This window comes from Marmota monax, unplaced genomic scaffold (assembly GCF_021218885.2).
Source record: "Marmota monax isolate L192 unplaced genomic scaffold, Marmota_monax_Labrador192_F-V1.1 WCK01_AAM20220418_F8-fsc00052, whole genome shotgun sequence".
NCBI lineage: Eukaryota > Metazoa > Chordata > Mammalia > Rodentia > Sciuridae > Marmota > Marmota monax.
Window position 1 is genome coordinate 3,761,376 of NW_026693473.1, and position 16,942 is coordinate 3,778,317.

At 39.3% G+C, this 16,942-nt stretch overlaps 1 protein-coding gene across 1 annotated transcript in view; it reads left to right on the forward strand.

The window, feature by feature from the left end:
* The window catches only part of Parp14 (poly(ADP-ribose) polymerase family member 14), a 49,882-nt gene that overhangs the window by 17,908 nt on the left and 15,032 nt on the right, over positions 1-16,942 (forward strand). Inside the window, exons 6-12 of the mRNA XM_046457924.2 lie at positions 396-2,656; positions 7,721-7,957; positions 9,073-9,294; positions 11,813-11,888; positions 14,189-14,338; positions 14,653-14,715; positions 15,012-15,179. Coding sequence (XP_046313880.1) covers positions 396-2,656; positions 7,721-7,957; positions 9,073-9,294; positions 11,813-11,888; positions 14,189-14,338; positions 14,653-14,715; positions 15,012-15,179 — 3,177 coding nt within the window. The remainder of the gene's footprint in view (positions 1-395; positions 2,657-7,720; positions 7,958-9,072; positions 9,295-11,812; positions 11,889-14,188; positions 14,339-14,652; positions 14,716-15,011; positions 15,180-16,942) is intronic.

Below are 16,942 nucleotides of genomic sequence, written 5' to 3' on the forward strand. Positions count from 1 at the left end.
AGTACCTCAGAGAGGAACTCTGTCAAATTTTTGAAAGATGAAAGGAAATTCTCTCATGAGTCTTTAGTCCATATAGACTAAAAAAGAAACAAAAGACTATCATTCTTAGAACTTTTAAAATACTGTATTTAAAAAAAGAGATCTGTGTTTTAGCCATCCACATAAATTCTCAAATTAATTTCAACAAGTGTAGGTAAAGATAACTTCACTTAGAGGGGCTGGGATGTAGCTCAGTGGTAGAGTACTTGCCTAGCATTCACGAGGCTCGGGGTTCAATCCCCAGCACTGCAAAAAGAAAGAAAGAAAAGTTTTGTTTTGTCTTCATTTGAAATATATCACATTTGGATTACCTTATTTTTATTTGTTTTCTTATTTATTTATTTTTACTTTTAAAGTGTTAGACACCATCATGGCCAAGAAACATAACTTCAATAAGATGCCGCTGTTTGTCTTTCCCTACTATACCTCTTTGGGCACAGCATTGTATGGAAAGGAGAAGCCTCTGATTAAACTTCCAGCACCATTCCAAGAGTCACTGGATCTTCCCTTATGGAAGTTCTTTCAGAAAAAGAATCACTTAATTGAAGATATAAATAATGAAATGAGACGTTGTCACTGTGAGCTAACGTGGTCCCACGTCAACAGTAAAGTTACTATCAGACCTGCAGCCACTTTAGTCAATCAAAGAAGACCCAGAATCAAGGCCTGGCAGGAAGATGCTTCCACAGCCCTCTCCGGTATCAGGTCTAAATATGAAGTTACTTCATTTAAAGTGGATCCAGTAGTGTGGGACATCATAAAAAATGACTTAGAAGAAGATAAGATTTTTATTGAATTTGATACACTTAAGGAGACTGCAACCTTGGCAGGAAAATCAGAAGATGTCCAAAGCATTGGCCTGAAAATCAAGGAATTAATAGAAAGTACCACTGAGAAAATTAGAAAGGAAGAGCAAAGTCTAAAGGAAAAAATGGCCATTTCTCCAGAAAGGAATTTTCTTTTGGAACACAGTGGTGTCCTGCAGCGTCTACGCATGGAGTGTGGAGAGATGGAGATCTGTTATGATACAGCCACTCAGAACCTATTCTTGAAGGGGCCTTGTGCAGATGTGTATAAAGTCAAGTGTGAAATCCAGGAAAAGGTGTTCAGCATGACCCAGAAAAACATTCAGGTCTCTCCTGAGATCTTTCAGTTTTTGCAGCAGGTAGATTGTGAAGAATTTTCTAAATCTCTTTTTATAGTACAGAATATTCTTGCAGTTTTCAAGTTAGAGGGTACGACTGTTCTCTTAACCAGTTTTACTTTGGAAGTCCTGGTAGAAGCTGAAAAACAAATGCTCCATACCTTAAATTATAAGCACATTCAGGTTGAGGACAAAGAAGTTCTTAATGGCAAAAAGTGGAAAGGGATAGCTCAAAGTTTACAAAAGAAACATATCTCCTCTGCAAGTATTACGGTAGTCAATGAGTTAACTTCAGGAACTCCAGCTGAGGTCATCATTGTAGGCTGTGTGAAAGAAGTAAATGAAATCCATAGCTTGCTTTTTGATTTCCTAGAAAAACATATGAAAATACAGAGATTAGTTAAAGTAGAGCCATCCTTGGTTAGAGCCTATTTAAAGGCAGAAAAGCAATTATTTTGGTCAAAGGTAAGGAAGGTAAATGTGCAGGTAGTTTTCAAACATGAGAACAAACAAAAAGGCATTTTATTAATTGGCTCCAAGAAGGACGTACTGGAGGGCATCGACATTGTCAAGCAAGTCCGGGATTTGGTCTGCATTAAAAACGTCTGTATTGATAAGCCAGGGGCCAGGCAGTTCTTCCAGGAGAAATCGTGGTATTACAAAGGAGAGGTCAGACGGATGTTTGGTTGTTTCATTGAACTCCAAGAAGAAGAAGAACAGAAGGTGGTACGCATCCCTGATGGGCAGAAGTGCTTGTGTCAGAGGGATGTTGTCCCTGGAGTTACACTGATTGTGCTACAGGGTGACTTGGCTCAGTTTCCTGTTGATGTGGTGGTGAATGCAGCAAACGAGGACCTCAAGCATTCCGGAGGCCTTGCTGCTGCTCTCTTACAAGCCGCAGGCCCTGAGCTGCAGACTGCTTGTGACCACATAGTGAAGACAGAAGGCAGACTCCTACCTGGCAATGTTGCAATCTCAACAGCAGGAAAGCTCCCTTGCCGCCATGTAATCCATGCAGTGGGGCCCCGGTGGAAGCAAGATGACGCTCCGTGGTGTGTGCACCTGCTAAGGAAAGCTGTAGAAAACAGTCTCCTTTTAGCTGAGGAATACAAGTACCAGTCCATAGCCTTCCCAGCTATTAGTTCTGGAATCTTTGGCTTTCCCTTACAACGGTGTGTGGAGACCATTGTTCGAGCCATCAAAGAAAACTTCCGATATAAGCCAGATGGGCGCACCTTGAAAGAGATTTACCTTATGGACGTATCTGAGAAGACCACTGAGGCCTTTGCTGAAGCCATGAAAACTGTATTTAAAGACCCCCCACTTGGCACAGCTTCCCTGCCAGATACAGCTTCCTTGCTCAGTGCACCAGCAGCAGTCCAGCCTGTTAAAATATCAGAGAACAAGCTATGTCTGATATCCCCGGAGGGCCTAAAGATCTGGTTGATGAGAGAAGGTGTGCAGAAAGCTAAGGTGAGTGTCCCAATTTACGGCATACCACCAAGGTGCTCTCATTGTATGGCCTTCTCATTGAGGACCAAAGAAAGTCCAGGGTTGAGGGGGAGAATCAAGACAGAGAATCTTACACCCTCCATCTCTGCCTTGAATCAGGTTTCCTTTAGATAATTAGGCTACTTACCAAATCACTTAGGGAAAGAGATTGGCCAGTTATTTTTGAGAGCTTAAATTAGTATATTGAGATCAGATCACTAGGTTTCCAGTAAATGTGAAAATCCAAAGTAATGTTACCAATCATCTGGGTGTTCTTTGGCTCACTTCAGTTAGAATTCATGAATAGGCAAAGTGAAGCTCCCTTGGTGTTAGCAGCACTGAACTTTGTATGCCACAAATTCTTAGCTCTCAGTGTTAACAGCTCTCCTAGCAGCCAGAGCAGCATTCTGGAGCTTGCTTGGCTCCTAGACTCTTAATGCCTTCAGTATTACCAGCTCTGGCTTCTGGCCACTTTTCCTGGCAACCTTTTATGTTCAACCAGATCTTGGTATAACCAACTCAGCCTGTTGTACTTGGGATATAAATCACAGATAGGCAAGATAAAGCCATCCAAAAGAAGCCTTATTAAGACTTATGTTGCAGCCTAAGGGGAAGCGGTTCAGAAACTGATCTGACAAGGTTGAGGGGAGGACTGCTTATGTAGGCAGAGACAGTGGGCTCCCATATGCACCCAGGGTCCTGCTGGCTAATTGCACACTTTCTGTTTAGTCGTGGGGAGGAGAGGAGCTCCTCATGGACCAGAATAGAGACATCTGAAGTAGCTGCAGAGGGGAGGAGTCATCTGGGATGGACACAGGCATTGGAAGCTATGGCAGTCAAAGGCAAAGTATCCAGCGTGGCCATGGTTTGTCTTTGATGGCAGTCTGGCCTGACTACACAGAAAAGGTGACCACTTGAATGTGCTCCACAGTGGTGGCTGTCAGCAAAACAATAATCTAAAATGTAAAAAACAGAAACACAGAAAAAACAGGAAAGCACCCTTTGAGGGAGAGTCAGGTCTTTCTATTTTGTATCAGTGGTATCATACATTTAGATGACTTTTGATTCATTTACATTGCTTTTACACTTTTCATAGTTTGGTAAAGCTAAGATTAGTTTCTTGTCAAATGTACTGATAGCAGATCCACAACAGTTAGAGCATGGGGGATGCAGAGGACAGAAATTTTGTTAATGGAGCCTAGCAAAGGTGAACTTGGGGCAAGAGTCTGACATCAGCAGACATGGGCACCCAATATCAGTTTGTTGATCCTGTGTAAGAAAGGAGGGGGTAAGTGGGCCTGAACAAGGTCCAGGTATCATGCAGGAACAATTCTTGAAGGTTGAGGGTTTGTGGGGGTGGAGGGGATAGGGGTCTAATATATATATATTTTCAAGCTATTTAATAATCTTTGCAACACAGGCACTAACTAATCAGAACAGCAGCCATCTGAAGCAGGATCTAGATGCCTCCTACTGTGCCAGGCTGTATTTCTTTAATTGGAGGGTGATGGGAGGGTGAGGGGAGTCCTGGGGAAGGAATTCCTGACAAGGAATGGAGGAGGTGGTGGAAGCACTGGGGGCAGGGCAGTACCTTTTTTACTAAGCAATAGTTTCATTTCTTTGTGTTGTAATGGCCAGCATGGCTATGGGTGTATCTTCCAGTGAATATTAGCCCCAACCTTTTTCTGCAGGTTTCAGAGGGGTCTAGGGAAGCAGCCAAGGCTGACAGAGGGATTCATGTCCACCAGACAGCTCTGAGGTTTTTTGTGTCTCCACTTTTTAAAAAATATTTTTTCTTAGTTGTTGATAGATCTTTATTTTTTTATTTGTATATGGTGTTGAGAATCAAACCTAGTGCCTCACACATGCCAGGCAAGTGCACTACTGCTGAGCCCAGTCCCAGCCCTGTGTCTCCACTTTTTAAAAGGCAAATTTATGGGGTTGGAGTTGTGGCTCAGTGGTAGAGGGCTCATCTCACATGTGTGAGGCCCTGGGTTCAATCCTCAGCACCACATAAAAATAAATTTAAAAAAATATAAAATGTATATAAAAATATACTTAAAAATTTTTTTAAAAGGCAAATTTATACACACACACGCACACACACACACACACATGAAAATACCTAAAAAAAAAACTAAAAGAATATACCTAAAAAAAATACCTAGAAAATATCTAAAAAGAATATACCGAAAATAGGCATCACAATACAGTGAAAATTTTAACCAAGCCTGAATGTTTTGTTCAAAGACCAAGACCAAACTCCTAAATTATCACCACTGGGTGTCACTTGTTCTCATTATCTTTAAATAACACATCGTTAGATATACTTTACATGAGATTAAATGAACTAGATTTAATAAATCCACCAAATGTTTTGCTTTGGATTTTTTTTTTACAAGAGAAAAATATCTCTAAGCTTCCATTCAAACAGGCTCCAATATAATATAATAAAAGGTGAGATACTAGGGCTAGGGCTATAGCTCAGTGCTAGAGCACTTGCCTAACATGTTTAAGGCCCTGGGTTCGGTCCTCAGCACCACATAAAAATAAATAGGTAGAATAAAGGTATTTAAAAAATGACACACTAAAACTGCTTTATCCTGAATATATTTACTGTTTTAGCATATTCCTATAGCTTATCTTGAGAAAAGTTGAAAATTATTTAATAGTCATGATCAGTCACCCTCTTTTTTAACTTTTTAAAAAACTTTTATTCTTAAGTTTTAGATGGACACAGTATCCTTATTTTACATTTATGTGGGGCTGAGGATCAAACCCAGTGCCTCGTGCATGCTAGGCGAGTGCTCTACTGAGCCACAACCCCAGCCCCCCTCTTTTTTAACTTTAAAAAAATTTTTAAGTTGTAGATGGACACAATACCTTTGTTTTATTTTTCTATTTTTATGTGGGCTGAAGATCGAGCCCAGTGCCTCACACATGCTAGGCATGCGCTTTACTGCTGAGCTGTAACCGTCATCCTCTTTTTTGTTTAAATAGCTTTATTGAGATAATTCATGTACCATACCCATTCAAAGTGTACAAGTCAATAGTCTTTATTATATTCACAGAGGTATGCAATTATAACCAGAATCTAATTTTGGAACATTCTTATCACTCCAAAAAGAAACCTTGTGTCCCTAGGGAGCCCTTCCCATTCCATCAATTCATTCAGTCCACTCTCTAGCTGTAGGCAACTACTAATTTACATTCTGTTTCTAGAGATTCGATGACTCTGAAAATTTCATATAAATGGAAACATAATCTGTGGTTTTCAGTGACTGACTTCTTTCACTGAGCAGAATGTTTTCAAGGGTTTTTCCCTGTAGTAGCATGCATTAGTACTTCATTCCTTTTGTGGCTGAATAATATTCCATTGTATGGATATGTATTTGGTTTATCCATTCATCTCTGGGTGAACATTTGGATTCTTTCTACTATTTTATGTGTCATGTTCTTATGGACACTTATTTACAAATTTTTGTATGGATAATTTTTTTCCTTTTGTGTTCATACCTAGGAGTGGAATGACTGGGTCACATAGTAATTCCATGTTTGACTTTGAGGAACTACTAGATTATTTCCCAAAGTGGTTGTACCATTTTATATTCCTATCAGCAGGGTTGAGAATTCCAGTTTCTCCACATCTTTGCTAACCCATGCTATATCATTTTTATTGTAGCCATCGGTGAATATAAAATAGTATCTTACTGTGGTTTAGATTTACATTTCCTTAATGACTAATGATTTTCAACTTTTTCTTATATGCTTTTTGGTCATTTGTATATCTCTTTGAAGAAATGTTTAGATCTTTTGCCCACTTTTAAATTGGGTTGCTTTTTTATTATTGAATTTTAAGTATTCTTTATATATTTTGGATACAGGTCCCTTATCAGATGTTTGATTTGCAAATATGTCTTCTTTTCTGTTAACCAGGTTTTCTCTGTTAAAATTATTACTTTAAAACATTTTTGCTTTAGTTTACAATAGTGTACTGTAAGATATTATATTTCTGCTTATTATAAGCTTAAGTAATAATTATAAGAATCACAGATGTCAATTGCATGTTACTTTGTGCCAGGCATTTTGCTAAGTACTTGACATGCATTTTTCTCATTCAGTGCCATAAAGTAGCTTCTAGAATTAGATCATTCCCTTCACAGACGAGGGATCAAGGTTTAGAGGAGTTAAGTAATCCATTTAGTCTCACAGTTAGTGGTTGGTAGAAATAGGATTGGAATTTATTCAAGTTCTTGACTGTTTCTTATTTCAAAAATCAAAAGTAATTTTGTTGCCATTAAAAAAAAAAACAAAAACGAAAAAAGCACAATGTTCTTTTGACCATGGATCAGGAATGGGAATGAGCTCTGTTTCTTGCCACCGTCACACTGAGTATGAAGACATTCTTTCTCTCCCAGAGATGTGTGGCTTCTGCTGCCCCAGTAACTGCTGCATTACTTCTCCGTGACCCACAGGGAAGGACACCTTCCTTCTCTCTTTTCTTGGCCTCTCTAAAGTAGTCTGATTAATCAATCGGCTTGCACCAACGCTCAGGTGGAAAAGCTTCCACGGCTCTCACTGTCTGTCAGAGGGTCCAGGTGCTTGGATGGAGGTGGGCCTTCTTTGTCTAACTCAGTGTAATAGATGTCGTCTGGTTTATCCCGTTTTGCTGCAGAAGACCTCCATCAGGTCAAATGAATCTGCTCACAGCTCACAGTCCACTGTGAGTGAGTTCATGCTATTCCCTGTTGCTCTCTGCCCAGAGTGACTATTCCCATTTCCTAGGTCCCATGTCACCCATGGCATGTTCATCATCACTGAATACCCTTCAGTGAACTATGCATTTATATATTATTTTTTGACAGCTCTCTTTTGTCCTCGAGTGTTACTTAAATAACTATCTTAAAACACTGTGTTGTGTTGGTATTTCAAAACCTCAGCCATCTTAGTTGTCCCCCTTGTACTGAGCCCAGGGTTCGAACATACTTACCATGGATGAATGTCTTTTGTAAGAATTTGAAACGAATCTTTGGTTTTGTCTTTAAGACCGACGTTATTGTCAACTCCGTTCCCTCGAATCTTGGGCTCAATGCAGGGCCCCTTTCACAGGCCCTCTTAGAAAAAGCTGGGCCGAAACTCCAGGAGGAATTGAATGCAGTTGGACAAGGAATAAGTGTCAATGTGGGCACAGTTCTCCAAACCAGTGGTTGCAATCTGCACTGCCACCATGTGCTTCACGTGGTGGCTCCGCACTGGAAAGGTGACAGCACATCTTCACGAAAGGTAGGGTCTGCTTTAAAATGTTCTATGACACATTCGGCATTTATTTTTTTGGGATTGGCTAACTTGGCATAGCATAATCTTCTCTAATGCCATCCATTTCCCTGCAAATGCAAGTGGGGTAGGGAGGGAGAGCATGGGAGGAAAATTACCTCTAGATAGGGAATAGGGGTGGGAGGGAAAGGGGGGGAGAAGGGGAATAGCTAGGATGGTGGAAGGAGAGGGTCATCATTATACAAAATACATGTATGAAGATGTGAATTTGGTGTCAACATACCTTGTATACAGAGATATGACAAATTGTGGTATAAAGGTGTATTAAGAATTGTATGAAAAAAAAATAAGAGAGCTCATGTATAATGGCATAATTTGGCATGAACATACTTATATAAGAGTTATGAAAAATCATGCTGTGAATGGATAATTATGAATGTAATGCACTCCATTATTGTCATGTATGTAAGAAATTAAAAAAAAATTTCTATGACACGGCTCTAGGAGAGGCACATTGTCCCTCTCCTCTGAGAGGACCCACTCTTTCCCTTGAGAGTGTCCCCTTTCCCTTTTACTATCCATTCAATCAACTCATTTCTATTAGTCTGAATATTTTTTTTCCTATGACCAGGGTAGCCCCTTGGACTCTTCTTTCAGTGTGCTCTAAGGTAGACCCTGTCTGTTTCTTTTCTGTAATATTGTGACTTTCTGGTAGAAGGTTTTTTCATTATGGCCATTTCTTTCAGCCATAGCTGACTTGTTCTGGGAACTAGTTAGTAATACAAATTGATTATTATGCTCAGTAATTAGTGGGGGTCAGGAAAAGGTGACTGAAGATTATACTACTTTATGTGAGGTGAGGGCATGAGATGGAAGACAGTGAAGGATAAGACAAGTTGTTGCTTTTCTTCTTTCCTTCATGGTGAATTGAGTTTGAATTGTTGTAGAAGAGCTCTTAATTCTCATTTCCTTTTCCTCTTCTGTATTTTATCTTTCCTCTTCTGATTTCTCTTAACCTCAGTTGAAAGCAAAATGGAGTAGATAGAGATCACAGCCATAGGTGCTAAATTCTCGTCCTTTTGGTCTAACTCGAGATATATAAAGATGTGCTTTGTGCTTTTCAGATCATGGAAGACATCATCAGAGAGTGTTTGAAGATCACTGAGAAATTGTCCTTAAAATCAATTGCATTTCCAGCAATAGGAACAGGAAATTTGGGATTTCCTAAAACCGTATTTGCTGAACTGATCACTTCAGAAGTGCTCAAATTTAGTAGCAAAAATCAACTGAAAAAACTACAAAAAGTTTATTTTATGCTGCACCCAAGTGATCATGAAAATATTCAGGTACAGTCTTGGCTTATTCCTGATTATTTTGGCAATCTCTGTGTGGAGCATCATGTTCTCAAATGTCTTCTTGACCTAATAGGATGTTTCTTTAATGTGTCCCCCAAGAGGGAAAGTAAGAGAGTCATGTTGACTAGTTGTACATTGACAAGTGTCAAGAAAAATTACAGACATAGAAAAAAGTTTAACTACATATTCAGGAAAATTAGAAACACATGCAAAAGTAGATTAAAAAAAAAAAACAAAAAAACGTCCAAGGAACTCCCTTAGGAACATCCATTATCAACCCGTGGCCAATATGTTTGATCTCTATCTACACTTATTTCCCCTTCTCTCATATTATTTCCCTTCTTCAAATATTTGAAGGAAATCCCAAAACATAATTTTCCCCTAAACATTCATCAATTTATTTTAAATGAGGATTCTTTTTAAAAAAATAACATAACTACAATACTATTTCATACCTAAAATCAATTGACAATAATTCCTTTACTTGATCAGTTATAAAGACAGTGTTCAATTTTCCAACTATCTCATAAATGTTTTATTTGGTCTTCACAGCTTTGAATCAGAATCCAAATAAGGCTCACATATTGTAGTACAGTTGACATACTCCTTAAGACTCCTTAAGAAACCTATAGGATTCCTTTCATGGACATAAAAATTTTAATAATATTATAAAAATATAGTTTTTACATTTTTACATAGTTTTAACATGGTTAAATGTCAGAATGGGACACAAGTGCTTCCTGGATATGCAATGGACTGTAATGTGAAGGGTTGGTGAGAAAAAGTAAGCACCGCCCCATGTGAGCAGGAGAGAAATGCCAGCACCATCTTCAGTTATAGTCTGACAATCAGGTCACATTTACTAAATATCAGCTGTGAGACCCTGGCCTGGGTATGATGGGAGAACCAGAGACATTTAAGCCCTCATCCCTGCCCTCTGAGTCTTTATAATCTCGTAGCGCAGATGACAATAAATGTTTGAGAAGTTACACGATTTTGCAAGAATTTAACAAGCAGATTGAAGCCAGGAAGCGAAGAGATGTACAAGGATAACAGGAGGATCTGAATTTTTAGGTCGTATTTTACTTTTTTTTTTAATCTGGACACTATCTATAAGTTCTTTGGAAGCAAGCAAACAAATCTTAACCTCCATTTTAATCAGGCAGGTACGTCACCTGAGAAAAATAGGTGGTCCACTTGCTTGGCCTATATAATTACAGATACTTTTGCTCAGTACAAGAGTTTTTAATAATTTCCTTGTGACTTATATCATGTGAGGTGATGTGGGTCATGGAACAAGGTATGTAGCACATACTTTGCTGTCTATAAATCATACTTCCTCTGGGCACTAGGATCTATACACACAGAGCAAACTAAATTAGAACATGAAGTGTTGAGCATTATTGAAAGAATGACTGAGTGGAGAGATGGGAGAGTTTCATGACACAGACCTGAACCATCATATCTCACTATTTTCTAGCAATCCCAGCCTACATTTTTTCCCCTAAACACTCAGAGTACTCTCAAATGTTCTGTAACAAGCTTTAGTCCATACAGACACCATCAATGTCATTTGAAATGCTATTGATTCTACATACATTATTGTTCCATTTTGTCTCTCTCTCTCTCTTTTTTTTTTTTTTGATTGAATTCCATGGTACTTAACTAGTGAGCTGCATCCCTGGCCCTTTTTATTTTTTATTTTGAGACAGGGTCTCACTACGTTGCTTAGGGCCTCACTAAGTTGGTGAGGCTGGCTTTGAATTTGTGATCCTCCAGATGTTCAAAAAATGATGTGACCTAAAAATTGAAAAGACTTGATAAGCTAGAATGAAATTGCTGCTTGGAACAATTTGCTGGGACTGAGTGGCAGGTGTCTTCTAATTCTCCAAACTCAAATCAGTCCACTTCTACTGGGGTACTTTACCTGCCTGACTCCCGGAGGCTGGTGATTCTGAGACCTCACTAAGCAGTCTCTTCCCATCTCTCTCCCATTACTGTGTCAGACTTCAGCCAGGATTCTATCCCCACCCCCCAATAAAAGTCTCTGTTGTTTATTTAACAAGGAGGAAGAAAGTGATGATTTTGCAAAGAAATGAAATTCACATATTCATCAACACTAGAATACATTCACTAGCTGAGGCTGGCTTTGAACTCACATCCTCCTGCCTCAGCCTTCTGAGTCACTGGGATTACAGGCATGTGTTACTGAGCCTAGCCTCCCATTGGATTTTAACTTATTTTTTCTCTATTATGAATAGCACTCTGATGAATATCCTTGTATTTTTATCTGTGTTCATATCTTTGTTAATTTTCATAGCACACATTTGTAGAAAGGGAATTATATGTATTATTTTCATAACTTTAAAAATCCATAAAGAAATAAATAATATTGTTCAACATTTTTTTTTCTAAATCTGTATATACACTTGCAAGATGAAAAACCCTGATAAATCAAACTCATTCATCAACTGGATGGTAATGGTCAAAACTGTGTTTGTATTTCCAGGCATTTTCAGATGAATTTGCCAGAAGGAAAAATGGAAATCTTAATGACAAAATCCCCAAGGCTGAAGATACAAAAGGTTCAGTAAAGCTTTTAAATTGACAAATGCTTTCTGGTTTCTAAGTAACTATCCAAGTGACTGGTAGAAGATGATAGTGATGATTTTTCTGGAAAAAAAAATTGAGTGATAAATAACATAATTATTTTCAGTACACCTAAATGTGCAAGATACTGGCCATGTTTATCTGATCTGGGGTAAAAGAGAAAAGAGGGCCACATTCTGTAATTCATATAGTGGGTATTTAAGTAGTGACAACACTACTACTTTCAGAGCATAATATAGCATGTATTTTCTAAAATAGACGCATTGAAAGACCATGTCAACCAAATGCTTCTCCTCTGTCAAATTTGCTGCTGCTGCTGTTTTTCAGTTTATCCTTTTTGAAGTTCATTGAGGTTCTTTTTTTTTTTTTTTCTTTTTTTTGAAATGGGGTTTCAATGTGGTGCCTAAAGTGGCCTCTAACATTGCAGGTGTGCACCACTACGTCCAGCTTCACTTAGGCTTCTTGAGACTAAAAAAAATGTATTTTATCAAATTTGGGAATTTGGGGGGGCATTATTTCTTCAAATATTTTTTTCTGCACTTTTCTGTTGCCTATTGATAGTCCAACCATGTGACCGCAAAACTTTTCAATCATGTCTCTCAGGTCTCTGAGTAGTTGTTCTTCTCCCTGCCAGTCCCCTCCCCCCACCCTGTGCTTTTTTCTCTCTTCTCTACAGATTGGATAATTTATAGTGATCTGCCTTCAAATTCACTGAATCTTTTCTCCATCAACTCTGCTATTGAATACATTCAGTGAAATTTTATTTCAGATAGTGTATTTTGGAGTTCAAAAATGTCCATTTGGTCCTATTTTGTATGGTTTCTATTTTTCTGCAAAGAGGTCCTGTCCTTTCATTCATCCAAATTATTTCCATTCATTCAAATATGTTTACTCTGATCTCATGGATCATAGTTACAGCAGATGCTAATAATTGCAACATCTGGATCACTTTGGAATTGACATTTATTGTTTTTATCTTCAAAAGTTGGTCATTTTTTCTGGTTCTTTTTTTTTTTATAGTTGTAGATGGACAGAATGCCTTTATTTTATTTGTTAATTTTTATGTGGTGCTGAGGATTGAACCCAGTGCCTCACTCGAATCCCAGTGCCTCACACCTGCTAAGCAAGCATTCTGCCACTGAGCTACAAGCCCAGCCCTTTTCTGGTTCTTTGTATGACAAGCAATTTTGGAATGTAAACTGGACCTTTGGAATATTATGTTATGAGACTTGGGTCCTATTGAAATCTGAAGAGTGGTGGTGGTTTTTCTTGTTTAATGGGCAGTCAGTCAAGTTCATTCTGCGAGTTCTGTCTCACCTTCTGAATGGGCAAGGTTCTAAGGTCAGTCAAAGTTAAAGACTTAGCTGGGCTGTCTTGGGCTTGCCCCACACTGGCAGCTCTGGGGGAGCTCAGGACTTATTCCAGTTCATGTATAGGATCAGGTGATCCTCTTCTCCAGTGTTCACCTTTCTATGATTCCCTTCTACTCTCTGGCTTGCGGAGCCCATTTTTGAGGTCCTCTGGCCACAGGGACAGGGATCGCTCAGAGTTCAGTTTACCTGTTACGTTGCCTCACAGTTCTTCATCACCAGGGTTGCCCTTGGGCAAAGTGGAGAGAGAAAAGAAAAATGTTTCATACAAACATTGTGCCTTACCTATGTGAGTGTGTACGGACATTTTTTTTCAGAACACGGGGGACCCCTTTTCTCTAATTCTTTTGGCCACACTTTATAGAATGTCTCTCAGAGTTGTAGCTCTCTGCGGTGCCAATGTGCAGTTCTGCAACTGGGGTCACTTTGAACAAGTACCCGGATTAAAACTGTGTGTGTGTGTCAGTACACACATGTGTAAAAACAGAGGATTCCCTCCCATAGCCTTCAGCCCACAAAGACCCTTTCCCCAATCCTTTGACTGCAAAGACAAGGATTGTGTGAGAGCATTTTGCTGCCCATTATACAGTTCTTTTTACTCTAGGGGAGAAAAAAAGAAACATTTAAAAATGAAACCAAATGTGAAAATCTCCCCTGTACAGATTGCTTCTACATGTTTTCACCCCCTTGCCTAGTCTGCCTGCTGTTTACTTTTTAGAGTTCTCAAGTGGTGGCTTTTTGTGTCTGTCCTAAGTTTTTCATTATAATTGTGAGAGACACAGATCCTTAGAAGGCTAAGTTCACCTTGGTCAAACCCAGAGCTATGTTTGTCCTATATTTTCTAATCTTTTTCGAGAAACAGTTCATGCTGACTTGGTTATTGACTCTACCTTTTTTCTTTGTAGGTTTCTATGGGACTATCTCCAGCCCTGATTTAGGAGTGCATGAAATGCAGATTGGCCCCATCCTCTTCCAGGTGGCCTCTGGAGATATTACCAAAGAGGCAGCAGATGTGATTGTAAATTCAACATCAAATACATTTAATCTCAAAGCAGGTACTTCACTAGTATGGTTTTCACTAGTGTAATTATTGACCTGATAGATCCTATGAAGGAAGGTTTCTATAGCCAAGCTGGTTTTGATAACTTTGGCTTATTGATATTAATTTTTTAAAAAATTATTTTGGCAAGTGTTCTTATAATTGGCAACAGTTATTTTATGAGTTTTTCTTCCTCTTATGAGCAATACCTAGGTTATAGGATTTCTTTGAAAATGAGGAATGTGTTTAGATAATAAGCTGATCTTTCTGATCCAAATGCACTGTCATGATTTTATTCATATTTGTTACCATCTTGATTTTCTTGTGTAGGTGTCTCCAAAGCAATTCTAGAATGTGCAGGACAAAATGTGGAGGCGGAATGTGCTCTCATGGGTAAGGCAAAATGCTATCTTCTGGTCCCAAATTATGAGCAGAAGCCTGAATAGGGAAGGCTTTGAAGAGCTGAGGAATGTCTTGGGATTGGGAAGACAACACATTAGTCTTAAAAATCATACAGTTTACTAAAGAATTCAAATGGGTAGAATAGGAGAAGTAAAAATATAATCTCACAGTTAGAGAAATTAAGCCACAATTTCATCAAAGAGGGTTTCTTATTTTTGCTTACTAAACAAAGAGTAGCTTCAACATCTAATTTTGTATCTTTTTTTTTCTTCATCCGTGTTTCCCAGCTCAACAAGGCAAAAACGAGTATATAATTACAGAAGGTGGATTACTGAGGTGCAAGAATATCATTCATGTTGTTGGTGGAAATGATATCAAGAAGTCAGTTTCCTGTGTTTTGCAAGAGTGTGAGAAACGGAATTACTCATCCATTTGCCTCCCAGCCATTGGGACAGGTGTGTAGCCGCTGGCTATTAATGCTGAATCCCACAGCGTCCAGTTTCCCTTAGGTCTGGTGCTGAGTGTGAATGTGGGTGATACACAACGAATCTGAGGGACAGCAGTGACAGTTAATCTAGGAGTGGACAGATTCCTCACCCCAAGGCAGTCACTTAGGGAATGAGCAAAGCCTGGGGGTGGTTAAAGAGGAAAGAATGAGCTGGGTGCCATGGCATGTGCTTATAGTTCAGGCTACTAGGGAGGCTGAGGCAGGAGGCTCACTTGAGCCCAGGAGTTCGAGGCCAGTGTGGGCAACTTAGACCCCATCTCAAAAAATAAATAAGAAAGATAGGAAGAAAGGAAGCAGGGAGGGAAGGAGGGAGGAAGAAAAGAAAGAGGAAAAAATGAAAAAAGAAAAGAATTGAAGAGAATGTGGGATGTCAGAGAGAAAGGAAGGGAAAGAGAGGGAGAGGAAAAGGAGGTGAGTGGAAGGAAAGACTTTCCCTCAGGCTGTTTCATCAGCTCTCTCTTTATTCACTTCCCTGCGTATCCTCCATTGTTTCATTCTTAACTTCCTCTTCTGTCCCCTCCACGTGGACCACATCTGTGTAGCTGCTTCCATCTGGCTCATCTGACCTCTGGGTGAGCACCTGCAGCCCTCCACTCAGTGGTTGCCTGTGTCTGCTGGCCTTGAACCTCTGTACAGAAGCCTCTCGGTCAGCAGAACCCCTGGGTCAGAAACTCAATGCTACACCTTCCTTTTTCCAGCCAACTTCTTTTGAGTTTCTTATTTTCCTCAACCTGTGCAATGACTGTGTGGTTCTTTATAGATAAGCATAGTGCTTTGGGTTTTTTATCATTAGTGAACTGAAGCCCTTCAAGCTCTTCCCCCCAGGAATCAGAGTCATGTTAGGAATTTCTGCTTGGTCTCCCTTAGAGAGCAGACCAGGAGTGGCACCTACTCTCAGGCTGGACATCTCAGAGGATGGTGTCTGACGGGTCCCAATGAGCGAGCACTGAGCATTTCAGCATTCTGTTGCTGAAAATCTAAGTTTGAATGTTTTAACTGGCTCCAGGCTCTCCAAAAGTTTATTCTCAATAAGTTTAATCATCCTTGTCATTTTCTGGGCCTTCTTCTAAACTTTTGATCCATATCTTTCTTTCTGTAATTCTATGCCATTGCTCATAAAGTTCCTAAAAGGAATTTCATGTCCGCTTTACTACTTTTATTTCTAAAATTATAATTTATGATCCTTATATGTTTTTGTTCTCCAGTGATATCATCCATTCCTGGAAGATTAGCCAACATCTCATCAATCAATCAATCAATCAATCATCTATCTATCAGTCTTTGGCAAACACCCACTAATGGCTCTCCAGTCTCTGTCTTCATCTTTATTTCCCTGTGATATCTAATCTTGTGTTTCACCTTAAGTTACTTTGGGACAATAAAGCAGCAGCTCAGTTGTGGCACAGATCTTCCCTGGGTAGAGTTAAAAGAAGAAACAAGGAAAGGTGGACATTTTAGTATTGTGTAAATATATACACATATTGCAGTATTTCTTAGTTACTGCCAACCTGTTGTTTCTTCTGCTGACCTGGTCGCATTACTGGTCTGAACAAATAAATCAGGGTTGGCAGGTTCTTCTTGCTTGTTTTCTTTGGCTGTCTTCTTCACCACCTGAGCTGGTCTTTGGACCCCCAGATGGGAAGAGTTATGGTTGGGACCGTTAATGTCACCCCAAAAGCTCATGCCCCAAAAGCATTAGACAATGAAGGA